Raw genomic sequence first — 13479 nt, 5'->3', positions numbered from 1 at the left:
CTCAGCAGTCGGCATGGTAACAGAGAACGGCCTGACGTGTCTTCTCTCACTCAGAGTTACTGCACGAGTCTCTTGAGAATTGTGTGTCTGTTCTGGCATGTGGTTCTACAGTGTTGTTGCATAGATATAACATGTTCTTGAATTGTTCTAGAATGCTGTAGCATAGTGTCTAAATAGTGTTGTGCAGTTTTAGAAAGTTTTCGAGCAGTTCTAGAATGGTCTTGAAAAGTTGTATGTGTCACATTGTTCTAAACTGTGCTTGAGTTCACCTAGAATGCATTCAGGTCAGGGGAAGTGGTGGCTCCAGCGGTTAAGGCGCTGGGTTGCCGATCGGAAGGTCTGGGGTTTAAGCCCCGGTATCGCCAAGCTGCCACTCTTGGGCCCTTGAGCAAGGCCCTTAACCCTCTATGCTCCGGGGGTCCCTTACGAAGTGACGTGGGGCCGCCTTCCCGTGGGCTCACCACCTGCAGGAGGGACCGTGAGGGACGGTGCTGTGAGGATTGGGTAGCAGTCGAAGGCGGGGCTCCTGCTTAGACTACTGCCCCCGCGACCCGAATTACGGATAAGCGGGAGAAAATGAATGAATGAATGAATGCATTCAGGTCATTCTAAAATGCTGTTGGGTCGTTCTTGTATATTTCACAGTAGTTATTGTAAAGTTCTTCTAGAAAGTTGTTGAATAGTTCCAGAATTCTAAGTTGCTCTAAAATGCTGTTGAGTACTTCTTGAATGTTGTTCTGTAGGTATAGTATTTCCTATCATTCGAGATTGTTGTTGGATTTCTCTACATTGTGTTCAGTAGCTTTAAAATCAACTTGAAGTTCTTTCTAGGAAGTTGCAGAATAGTTCCAGAATGTTGAGTTGCTCTAGAATGTTGCTAAATAGTTTTTTTGAATGTAGTTCTAGAATTTTGTATAGCATTTTAAATGGATCTAGCTTTTGCTTTGTTGTTCTAAAATTTTGTCAGTTTAACCAGAAAGTTTTAAAATAGATCTAGAACGTCATGTTGTTGATGGTGATGTTGAATAATTCTTGAATGTTGTATTGCGCTAGAATTTCGTCCAAAGTTGTCCAGTTGTTCTAGAACTATCTTGAAGGCCTTTAAAAAAATTTTTTCAAGAAACTCACACTTACAGGTTCCAAACATGTGACTGATATGTTAACCATCCTGATGGTTGTGATTCCTGGTTAAAATCACAAGAGGTAATCATTTAGCTATTTTGCTAGCTAAAAATCATATACCATTAGAGAAACTGTCACTTCTTGTGAAATTAGGTGAGGCTGAGCTATTTTGATGTTTATTTTTATAATGAGAAGAAGTTCAGACTGAAAGGTTACTAAAGGTAAGACAGCATTAATTGATCTCGCCGATATCCGTTTGCATCCTGGAGGTTTAATCAGTGAGACAGTCTCCTCTAGCCATCTTTAATCTTTTAGGAACCCAACTTAAAGTCCAAAGGAACAAAAGGCCACAGCAAAACCAGATTTTTATCTTTTTCAGCACTAATTCAGGGAATGTCCATTTTCCAGCATCACAATCCGAAGCAAAAAGAGTTCTGGCACGAGCACAGTGAAAAAAAAATCTCATCCTCGGATATTAATCTTATAAATAATAAACGCTGCAGTAAACCGACCTCGAGCCACAACCCGAACCTCCCTGCCTCGCCTGGAATGTCCTCCAGATTACACAATTTAGGTCCACAAGGTTTTTTTTCTAGGTCACACTTTTCTCGAGTTACTTCTCTCTCTCTCTCTCTCTCTCTCTCTCTCTCTCTCTCTCTCTCGGCTCTTAATCTAAACCAGACACAGGGTATTCACACTGCATTAAAACAGAGTATGAAAAAAAGGAGAAACTCTGCAACACATCTGAGATTCATAAATACAGATCTGTATTTAAAAATGACTCAAGAAATAAAACTTCATTGAACTAAGGCACAAATTCCAGCTGTTAGAAAAAAAAACCACCGTTATGGTCCAAAAGCTTAAAGCGGGGTGAGGGGACGTGGTGCTGGGAAGAAAGAGATACAGGAAATGGGTTACGGGGTTCATGCTGACGAGTCATGCGTTTCTCTGACTGCGTAAAAAAAAAACGGTTTCATATATCAAATGAGAAACGTTGAATGGAAACCAAACATGGTTAGATCATAAATGTTACTGGATTAAAAAAAGGCTTTAAAGACTGTACAAATGTGCACATGTATAAAACAAATCACTAAATATCCACTAAATAAATACTTCTGTAGGTAACTTTAAATCCTGAAAAGTAACCAATTTCATTTCATTTCAAATAAAGAAAAAACTAAAGGTATTATTTTAATTACAAACTGTAAAAACAAGTCTTTTTTTATTTAGCAATTTTTTTATTATAAAAATAAAAAAATTATAAGCACCTAAAAACTACAGCAAAAAGTAAAGATTACTAATTATAAAAAGTATTCATCATTAACATTTATCGATTTTTGTGATATTTTGATCTAAATTCTGAATTTAGATTTCTTAAATAAACATTAAATAAATAAATTTGTTATTCCCCATATCATTAAAAAAATTAGTATTATTTTTGTTATTAATATTATTTATTAATTGATTAATATTATTTAATATAATTGTTTTTTTTGCCCTATAACTTCAGGAATGATGGTTAATTAAAATTTACACAAAGTTTTATATAGTGGATATTCAGGAAATTCACAAGTATTGATATTGTTCATAATTCTGAATTAATTTCCAGTTTTAAAAAAAAGATTAGGTTTTCTCATCTTAATTGTTTTTGCTATAAAGAGAAAAATGAGAGCGAGACGTTCTGCATATTTCTGGGCCTCTGTTTTGATGTGTGTGTAAATATTATGTCCTGCACTGGTGTTCCTGATCTTGTCTGTTTAAGAGACGTGATGAGAACGTCTACAGCGTGCGAACGTGTAAATGTCCTGATTGTGCACATTTTTTCAGGGTTGCTAAGACGAAGCGTTCCTGTCTGCGTTTCTGGTTTACGCCTGGTCGTACATGTGCAGCGCTTCCTCCAGCTTGGCTGTGATCCTCTGGAAGAAGGAGATCTGCTGCAGGAGGTAATGCTGCATCTGGGCCTTGAAGTCGCGTACTCGAGTGCGGTGGAAGTGCTGGATCTCGGCCAGCGTGGCACAGGAAATGATGTTGCAGCGCTCCTGGATGTCGTGTGTCGCCTGCATGTCTTTGTCCTTCTGGCTTTCCTTCGCTTTGGTTAGAGCTCCTAAAGGAGGGGGAAGGGCATAAACAATGGGTCAGAGGTCAGATGTGCTGATGGGAAATCAGTTTTACACCGATTTGACCAATTGTGCTGGAAGTAAAAAAAATTTCATCTTCGGAATCATCATCAGAATGTTCTTGTATAATTGAAAGCTTGTTTGCTTGAGTTGTTTGGTAATCACTAAATATTAAATATCACGAAAATATCACTAAAAACTCCCGAAAATGACATGAAAGGGCAGTTTCATTCTAGGGTTGGGTTTGTTTTAAAATATGGTAAAAATAAACATTTTTTTTTTTGTGTTTTTTTTTTTAACACCAAACAGAAACTCAAAAGAAAAAATGCCAACTTTTCCATCAGGCATTACTTTTTGGATGACCATTCAAAATGATCTTTCCTCCCAGGAATTTGGAAACTTCCCAATTCCCACTTGGTCATGAATGTAAGCGCAAAACTCATAACTCAGATTTCCTACCACTTACAGGAATTCTTGGAATTCCTAGTTGGAAACTCGTTTAACAAGCGACATCAAGTCAACAGCGAAGTACAAACACATGTATTAGATTCAGCTCAATCAACATACAAACACATTCACTGGATAAATCTACAATGCTTACTGCTTTTATACAACATAATTCCAAGATCTAACTTCCCACTTTCGAGGAAAGTAAATAAAGCATTACTAAGTGATTACATCAGTAATATGCATATAATTAAACACAATGAAATAAATTTCCTCAATTCCCTGCTGTACTTCCTACATGTAATATAATGCGAAGTTCCAACTTGTAACCCCACTGTAGTTTGGGACACACGTGGTCCCGGGTCTACAAATCTTTATCAATGTAGTGTATATACTATATTTTACCCTTTAAAAGAAATAAAACTATTGTCAAAGATTTGATGTGTTGAAAATTTAATCTGGCTCTATCTAATAAACACCTGGAGCTGAAACGTTCATGCAGGATACGAAAGCTGACCACAGATGCAGAGTAAATAAACGTAGTCTAACATGCAGTTCTTTCATGTGCAATAAATGATGGCCATTTCTCAGTCTCAGCAGGAGACGCTGGGTTTTAAACACAGCTGATGAAGTTGTGTTTCGGGTTTAAAAGGACTTATTGTTATTTAAATGTGGGCTACTGAAAGGAAACCCAAAGTGCACAAACTAGACGTGAATAAAATTCTCAGACAAAACAGTCTTTTTCACGACACAAAGAGCTGGAATGTCTGGCAACAGAAAACTGGACCTGAGCTTGTTTTCCGTGGTACCGAAGGTTCCACTTGGATGTTTTTTTTGGCCTGCTCGAAATAGGCAATGGCAGGATATAAAGGCACTAGAAGGGGCGGGATTAACAGCTGTGTTTATTGCTGATTGGTTATGTATTCAACAAAAATGAAAGGTAACACCAACTGAAAACATAAGTAGCATTTTTTTTTCTGTTTTGCTGTCCATTATTATATGATGCGACATAAATGCAGGAAACAAATGTCAAATTTAAATATTACATATATGGACAAAAGTTTGTGGACACCTGAGAATAAGAATGCAATGTGCTTTTTGAACACTTCATCCCAAATTTAGTCCTCGTTTGCTGTAATATCCTCCACTAATCTGGAAAGATGTTCCACTAGATTTTGAGGTGTGCTTGTGGAAATTCATTCAGCCACAAAGACATTAGTAAAATCTGGTAGGTGAAGTGAGAAGGCCTGGGGTGCAGTCACATTCATCCTAATAGGGTTGAGGTCAGATCTTTAGAGAAGGCAGTTTAAAATCACTACAACCCATGATAACCAGATCTTCATGCATTGGGTAAAAATTATTCGGGATACTCAGGATTGTCTTCAAGACCCTCCGACGATCCTGATTATTTAATGAACCCAATTTGTTTATGCTTTGCAGGGACGATGATATCAGTTTACAGTAGCATTTTATTCTAAAATATTATTTGTCCGATTATAGATTTTAAAGGGATCATGTGTCAGATGTTTCGTAGTGAAGTAATTAATGCTGTTCCAGTGTTGTTGTGCGTACAACAAAAATATAAACCTCAGCATAACATATTACGGATATATGAACCAATCAGATATGCTGGACTTAAGAGAAGCTAAACTCCGCCTCCTTTGTGTCTCTTCTGAATAACTTCACTGTGAATGAATAGACAACGTGAAGTCACTCGAAGGCATTAAGTAGAGAAATAAACTCAAATATATTCTACTGCACTATTACTATACCTTAATAGACAAAAACTCCACGTGTAAGTCGTTTTTTTTTTCATCTGAAACGTGCATTTAATGTGTACTATACACGAAAACCCTCTTCCAGCACGCTCAACTCTAAAACCTGATATTTTCATTGTGATGAATTCTACAGAAACCTGAACTGCACCATTCCACTCAGAACACACTTTAATCTGGACCTGGACAGGATAAGAAACTCTCAGAATCTCGGATTTATTGCGTATGGGATTCTCAGGAATTCAGGCTAACATGCTCTCAGAACTCCAGCCTCTAAGGCGCCTGAATGATTGTACACACTCGATGAGAATTTCTTTTTTCTTTTGAGGTGAACAGCGGGGGAAGAAAAAAACATGGCTATGTCAAGGATGCGTCATGAGGGGAGAATTTCATGTGGTCAGGATATTGATTTGTGCGATTTGAGTCGATTTCATATGAAAGAGAAGAGTTGATGTTTTTTCCATATTAAAAGACTCATCATTGGATTTTGTTTCTGGATCAATAACCTCCAGATTATAAATGATGAAGAGAATTTAATTTGTTGACTTTTTATCAATTTTTGTTACAGGTTTTGTTACTAGTACAGAAATTGGGAATAGTAATTGTGAACTAATGATTTTTTAACAGAAACCACAGTGTCTTTCTGTAGATACAGTGTGACCTACAAAATCTGCAACTCTCTTGCAGTTTGAACCATCTGGAACACCATATCTACTTCCAAAGATCTAATGAAAACAGACTTGGTTTTGCATCCATTGTGACTACACATCTGTCATGCACACAGCCATGCAACTTCCAAAAATTTCACCAAACCTTTCTGAACGTGGATGATGTCTGGGAAGTTTGCTAGATGTCCCTGGTAAATCGCTAAAAGATCTGACACTGGTTCCAGATCCTGCCGAGGTTGTTCAGCAAAGTAGTCTCCAATGGTCTCGTAGGTGGCCCCGGTGAACGCCATTGCTTGGTTCAGATCGACCGAATACGCCTGCTGGTCCAATTCGAAGGCCTGTCCGAGCAAGCGAAAGGCCTGTCCGACTTTCTGATACTCCTTTTTAAATCCGGTCATCTGCTTCCTTGAGAACTCCCCGATGGTCACATTGACTTGCACGATGTTCTCGTCCATCTTTTTGGTGAACGTTTTGAAGCCGTCCACTTTGCTTTCCACCTCTTGGAGGTCGAGCGGCACAGTCGGCGGAACGATGGTGAGGAAGAAGTTGGCACCCACCAGGTGATCTTTCTCGGCCTTGCGCTTTCCCTGCTTCCAGGTTTTCTCGTCGCTGCTGCTGCAGGTCAGAAAGTGCTGGAAGACATCGCACCTGGATAACACCGGGTGGCTCGTCATGTGGTTCATCCACCAGATCAGACCCTTCCTGCGCTTGCATATGAAGTCCTCCTCGAAGCGACCCGTAGCCTGCTTCTCGGGAAGGTGGGGAACCGAGATGACAGGAAAACGCTCCACAAGACGAGCGTACAGCCAGTCGAAATGTTTATAGCGGCGGTTGACGGGGTTTTGCGTGTGACTGGGCAGGAGGCCGTACGACATGTAACTCTTCATCCCCTTGAACTTGGTCTGTTTGGTCGGATCGTCGATGGTGCACGTGAAAGGATGTGGGTCCTCTTGCCACTCTGGACCGAATTGACTCATGACCACGCAGATTTGATCGCAGTCTCTGACCAATCCGGATGCCTCACCTAAAACAAATGCCTCGCCACCTGATTTCACGAAGGTGGAGAACCTGTTGAGGTTTTTTCCGACCGTAGCCGAGCTTCGGGCCTGATGGCCGGCGCTGCCGCGCGAAGACACCGAGTTCGCACGACTGGGCTGGTGTTTGTGCTGATGGACTCTCGGGTCGTGACTCGTCGTCGCTGTAGTCGTTGTCGGGTTGTCGTCCCAGTCGTCGTCCCAGTCATCATCGCTGCCTTGGCTGGTCGGATAACCGTGACTCTGAGGGGTGGACTCGCTTGACGTGTCCCCTCTCACTTGGCACACATGATCACTTCCGGTCCTGGGGCTATAGACGTTTCCAGCAGTCCCGTTACCTTGTAATGAAAATCCTTCTTCACTGCTTAGGATCTCCACATACGAAGCAGGGAAAAGTCCCGACTCACCTCGGCTGTTTGTTCCTTCCAGCCATCCGTCCACTACGTCCTCGCTGTATAAAGTTAACATCTCGTTCTCCACCACTGAGATCTCTCCAGGATTCTCAGACACGAAGTCGTATAAAGCTCTTGCTCTGAGCGCCATGGTGCTGCTGCAGGGTTCGGAGGAGTTTCTGCTCGCCTGAACTTCACTCGGCTTCTTCTAAAACTTCCTGAAATAACTCAGAAGTTCCTCGCAATAGTAGCGAGCAGATTATTTTGGCATCATAAAGATTCTAACGTTAGTTTTTTTGGACAGAATTAAAGTCGGAGTTCTGTTGCGTCCCCGCCACCGCCGCCTCCTCCTTCTCCGACTCCGGTTCTCCGGCCCCAGCGAGGGAGAAGTGACTCATGAATCGACTCTTTTGAACATTTTCCAAAAAAGTTAATTTGGGGTTTTTTATTTTTGTTTTGTTTAATAGGCTTTTTTCAATATACACAATTTAACTGTCATATATATAATTTAATGCATTATTTAATGCATTATTCTGTATAGTTTTGGTATTTTATTTGTTTCGTTAGAAATTAAAACGAATTAAAAATCGTTGCCATGTTTTAGATTGTTAAATGGACAAAATGTTGCACACAAGCACACACACACACACACACACACACACACACACACACACACACACACACACATTTTCATTCCGTATTCAATCTAACAAATAAAATGTAATTCTCAGAAACGAGTGCGTACAAAAGAATCGATTCGGTAAGACGAGTCACAATGCTTTTTTTTATAAACGATGCTGGAGCTAATCTTGGGGGGAAAACCCCGATAGGAACCGAACAGATTGAATTTTTTTTATAAATAGCAGCACGGGCAAAAATTAAAATAAAAAGCTAGGGTTCATTCAATCAAATCAATTGTTCAAAAGAATCGAATCGGTAAAACGACTCATAGCGAAACAGTAATCAAGGGAGGGGTTTTCACAGAAATACTAAGATATAAACCTAATTAAAAACACATGTTCTTTACGTTACTGTTGTTTATTTCACTTACAGCTTACTTCTAAAACAATAACTAAAATAGTGTCATCATGAAAATATAAAAATCTGAAAAAAAAAATATATATATATTTTTTAGGAATATACAGAAGAAACATACAGCAGACAAATTAAACAAACAACATATTTAATTATATCTATGCAAATAATTATTATTAGTTATATAATATATATATATATATATATATATATATATATATATATATATATATATATATATATATATATATATATATATATATATATATATATATATATATATATATATATATATATATATATATATATATATATATATATATATATATATATATATATATATATGTAAAGTATCATTAGTTTGTTGTATATTTTGAAAATTTACCCTGGTGATTTTTTATTTTCAATTTTATATTTAATGATTAAAAAAAGGTGGTCACAAAACTTGGCCAAACACTTTAATAATAAATATGACAAAATACTGAAATGATAAATGTAGTCTAAATGTTGTGCTATGTCATGTACAATGAAACTGGGATTCACCTTAAATGATTTGAATAGAAAAAATCCTGCCTGTGCTTCCTCCATACTGCAATTCTATCAGGTAATGGTTACACGACAAACATGAAACTGATGCATTAATAATCTTTGAGATATTGATTGAGTTAATCTACGCAATATCATTCCTTCATTGCAATGAGCTTTATTGCACCTTTATGGCTTTGAATTGGGCTTTTATACAAACTGCCACGTATTCAGGGATAATAAAGTCTTTAAAATATAGTGCGACTATAATGTTATAATAAAGTACAATAAAATATATTTAATTATGCTGCTTTACTATAATTTTAAATAATGTTTAAATTAACCTGACCGATAGATGGCGCCACAGCAATACTATTCAATTTACAGTCTTATCATACAGGCTAGCAGTTCCGCCATCTTGGAAAGGGCAATATTTTACTTTATATATGAATTTAATATACAAAATCAAGTAAGGTCTTCAATAAAATAGGGGGATTCGATAAAATAATCGCCAATATCTCACACTTAAAGAAGAAAAGGCAAGTTTTTATACATACCAGCTGACACAAAATGCGTTTTTAATTTATTTGTATATAATGTCTTTTGTTTACTTCACGTCACTTATTTTTTTTTTTTATATTTGGCATGTGTGTAATTCTTGAATTACCTTGTGTAATGTAATTATCAGGACAAAATATGTATGTTGGCTTTGCTAACATTGTAACTTGATTAAATTACAAATCAACATGTTAGTAAAAAGCTATTTATACGCAATCATAATTTTTGTGATTCCATTATTTATGTTATGGGACATCAATTATAAAAAACTCTGATGTAAATTTAGACTATAATGTGAACTAGATTTGGAGGCCCCTGAAAAAATGACACGTTTTCATCATTGTAGGCATTTAAAGCTATTAGAGTGCACATTTCCTTTTTTCAAAAACATTTTCCAGAAATTTGGCTCAGTTTCTCTATATTGTGTTTTTATATCAATCCACACCACATACGCATATATATTTATTTATTTATAAAAGTTTTAAAACCCATTAAATCACACACAAACACACACAATCCATGTATTACAGTATGGACCTCTCCAAAATGGCGGACGCCACTGAGATCTAGTTCTACCAGGCGCGGAAATGACCCAGATCACGTGACCAGTACACCGAAAACCCAAACAGGCTCCATATAGACATTTAGGAGCCGGTTGTACTCAGGAATGTGGTTCGATTTTACAGAACAGATATGATATTACCTCAGATTTCCTTTTAAAAGTTGTTTTACGATTTATTTTTGGGCCAAATTAAGTTCGATTTGATGTTCGCGTGAGGTCTCGCGAGAGTACAGACGTGAGGTCGCGTTAGCGGCTTCATTTTTTTGTACTCTGCTTTCAAAACCTGAGCACATACACACACACACACACACGCACGCGCGCAGGTTGGAGTTTTGTCGTTTGTATTTTATATGGATATAAAAGTAAAGAGTGTTGATAAATGTGTAAAAGATATCTTAAAATCTGAAATGTAGAGCGAAAAGTAGGGATAGCCAGCGTTCATGTTTCTCTATCGCAGGAGAGGCGGGGAACCTAATACACACTGACGTATACACACACATGTACACACTGTATTAGTTTATGGATGCCGTCGCTTTTCACGAATTCTTTTGGAAGTTTGATTCTTCAGCTTGGATTTCACTTTCCTGAGGACGACAGAAGGATTTCGAGGCGTTACATGGATTATCTGGTAAAGTAATAAAACGAAAACAGCGACTTTTTTTCTTTCGTTCTATCGATTCTTTCTTCTTCTTCTTTCTTCCTTTCTTTTTTTTTTTTTTTTTTTTTTTTTACCTCAGACTGTAGGTTTGAAGCTAGCTGCTTTAGCTCGACGCTCTCCAACGGTTCTTTTACCTCACATGGACAACAACACCATAATTATTACCTCCACCTCCATCAATACAGTACATGTGTGTTTATTTTGGTTTATTGTAAAATATTTGAGTTATACTTTATTTTAAAAATCTGACTTATTTCAACGTTTCTCTGACTTTTTTCATACATATCTTAAAATCCGGATTTATTATTATTATTATTATTTTTTTTTTTTTTACAAAATAACCATAAAAATTTATTTGGTATTTTTTCCTGAAAAAAATTTATCTAAATATTATTATAATGTAAAGTCCAGCCAAACTATTTTGTAAACTTGAGCTGGAAGTAATACAAAATTGTTGTCCTTAAAATATATTTAACATTCAATTAATTGAAAAAATTGTAAGTAGTATAAATAATGTTTAAGATATTTAAAATATTAATAGCGAAACTTCAGTAAAATTCGGGAGGAAATCATTTCCATCTGATAAAAAAAAAAAAAAAAACGAACTTATTATTTGTGGTTATTTAAACATAAATGAAAAACTATTGCAAATGTTATTCCTTACTTTAAATAAGCAAAAAAGGGGAAAAAAGAAAGAAAGAAATGTCACAAGAATATAATTGTGTACATAGTGCTGCTTCAGGGTGTCCCCATGGTGGTCGTAACCTCCTTGCAGATGCAGAATATGTATCTGAAATCAAGGCTTTCCTTGTTGATAAAAAAAAAAAAAAGATACCAAAATTGGTACTAGAGATGTTGTTATAATAACATACAGCATTAATATTTGTGGAAAATCTCATGTTATTATTTATGTTAAAGAAAGAACTGAGCAGTAAGTGCTATATAACACCACAGAACCAGGACAGGTATTTAATTACATGCTTATGGAGAAAAAAAAAGTATTATTATTATTTTTTTTTAAGGGATCTTGTTGATTATTAGTGACGTAATAGGTGTTTTAGTGCTGACTTTGACTGTAAAAGGCAACAATAGTGCAAATATGTATGAAGGGGAAAAGTATTAGTTGAATTTTGATGTTCTGATGGTCAACAATATGATAAAAATTTCTTGGGAAAAAATGCTAAGCAATACGATATTGTTTAGAACATAAGTGTCTTGTGTTTTAGAGGTGTCTCTTTTGTGTTCGTAACACTAATACCATAATATATCAAGAAAAATGTTTCAGTGCGATCTCTTATTATTAAAAAAATAAACAAGTTAAAGGTTTCTGATGTTTCACTGCAGCCTCTTAGTGATTATAACAGTTCTAGTATTTTAGAGCGGTCTCATTCTTTTACAAAAAAGAATAATAATGCTTCTTTGGATTTTTTAGCTTTCATTTTATATACAGACTTGTACTAGGGTCATGATCACTGTACAGGATGTCGTGTCATGGCGTATTTCAATCGCTGTTCAAGCGCACCTTCACTTCTTTTTCTGGTTTCTAGAGAAAATATATCAAATATACTGAATTAGATCAGGGCTGCTGAATCGTATATTATATTGTATATTATATACTGAATTGTGGTGTGGTGTTCTTGTTAGATTATATTGTGAATATTCTCTTGGGATAGACCTGACATTAAAGGAAACGACTTCTCTCTGTTCACGCCATGAATCAAAATATTTGGGAAGTCAACTTGTGTGGAAAAAGACAGTTGTGCGATTGCAAAAACAAAGTGAACCTAAGAAGAGTTGTCTGTTTTGTTTTTTTTTTTTTCTTTTTTTTTCCATCGGTTGTCTGGTAAATCTGCCGTCATCTTATTTGTGGATTTTATCGGCCAGTCTCTGTATAAAACGCTAATATAATCTGTATTTTTTAAAAACATTGGATCGACCACTTTCATCATATAATCTGCTGCTGAACATGGAAGAATGTTATAACTTAATGATCTTTTCTGTGTAGTTCCTTCACCAGCTTTCTCTTCTGTCTTCCTCTCACTATGTTTCTCATTCTTCCTCTATCTTTCTGTCAATCCCCTGTCTCTCATTATCCCTGTCTCTTTCTCTCAGTCCCCTTTTTTCTCCTCTTACCGCCTCTATCTGTCTCTCTTTTTTTCTATATCTCTGTCTACCTCTCTCTGCTTCTCTATATCTCTTTTTCACTCTCTATATCTCTTTTTTTCTCTCATTTGTCGTTCTTGCATAAACTTTGTGACTGTTACAAAGTGCTGATACTGGAGACTCCTTCCATAAACATTAAATAAATGTATCTAAAGAAAAAAAAAGAAAACGTCTTTAAAATGAGTATATTAATAATATTATTGAATTATTGGAGGCATGTCGTACACGTTCTCGCGAATGAGCTTGTTACTATGGAAATGATTATCTAGAAATAACAGCACTTTCTGATCAATCAGATTGAAGAGTTTATTATGCTGTGTTGTAGTTAGTAGTTTAGCCGTTTGAAAGATTTTGGAAACTTATACACATTGATTTCATGACACTTTTGACAAACTAATTGGGGGGTCCACCACATAATGGTGG

At 36.5% G+C, this 13479-nt stretch overlaps 2 protein-coding genes across 3 annotated transcripts in view; one reads left to right on the top strand and one right to left on the bottom strand.

Moving 5' to 3' along the window:
- Positions 1 to 1867: 1867 nt before the first annotated feature.
- Positions 1868 to 7938, bottom strand: snx18b (sorting nexin 18b). Its single transcript, XM_083568299.1, has 2 exons — positions 6275 to 7938; positions 1868 to 3226 (listed from the first exon to the last, which is right to left on the bottom strand). The coding sequence occupies exons 1-2, from the start codon at positions 7704 to 7706 to the stop codon at positions 2988 to 2990; spliced, it is 1671 nt and encodes a 556-aa protein (XP_083424425.1). The 5' UTR covers positions 7707 to 7938; the 3' UTR covers positions 1868 to 2987.
- Positions 7939 to 10273: 2335 nt separating this feature from the next.
- arl15b (ADP-ribosylation factor-like 15b) overlaps positions 10274 to 13479 on the top strand; it is a 50791-nt gene continuing 47585 nt past the window's right edge. Inside the window, exon 1 of one of the 2 annotated variants that reach the window (XM_083568863.1) lies at positions 10274 to 10863. In XM_083568863.1, coding sequence (XP_083424989.1) covers positions 10759 to 10863 — 105 coding nt within the window. In that variant the 5' untranslated portion in view covers positions 10274 to 10758. The remainder of the gene's footprint in view (positions 10864 to 13479) is intronic. The other variant, XR_014537881.1, reaches the window with a different exon arrangement.

The sequence above is a fragment of the Silurus aristotelis genome (assembly GCF_946808225.1).
Source record: "Silurus aristotelis genome assembly, chromosome: 18".
NCBI lineage: Eukaryota > Metazoa > Chordata > Actinopteri > Siluriformes > Siluridae > Silurus > Silurus aristotelis.
The sequence above is the reverse complement of the archived record's forward strand: the minus strand, read 5'-3'. Positions and strand labels throughout refer to the sequence as shown.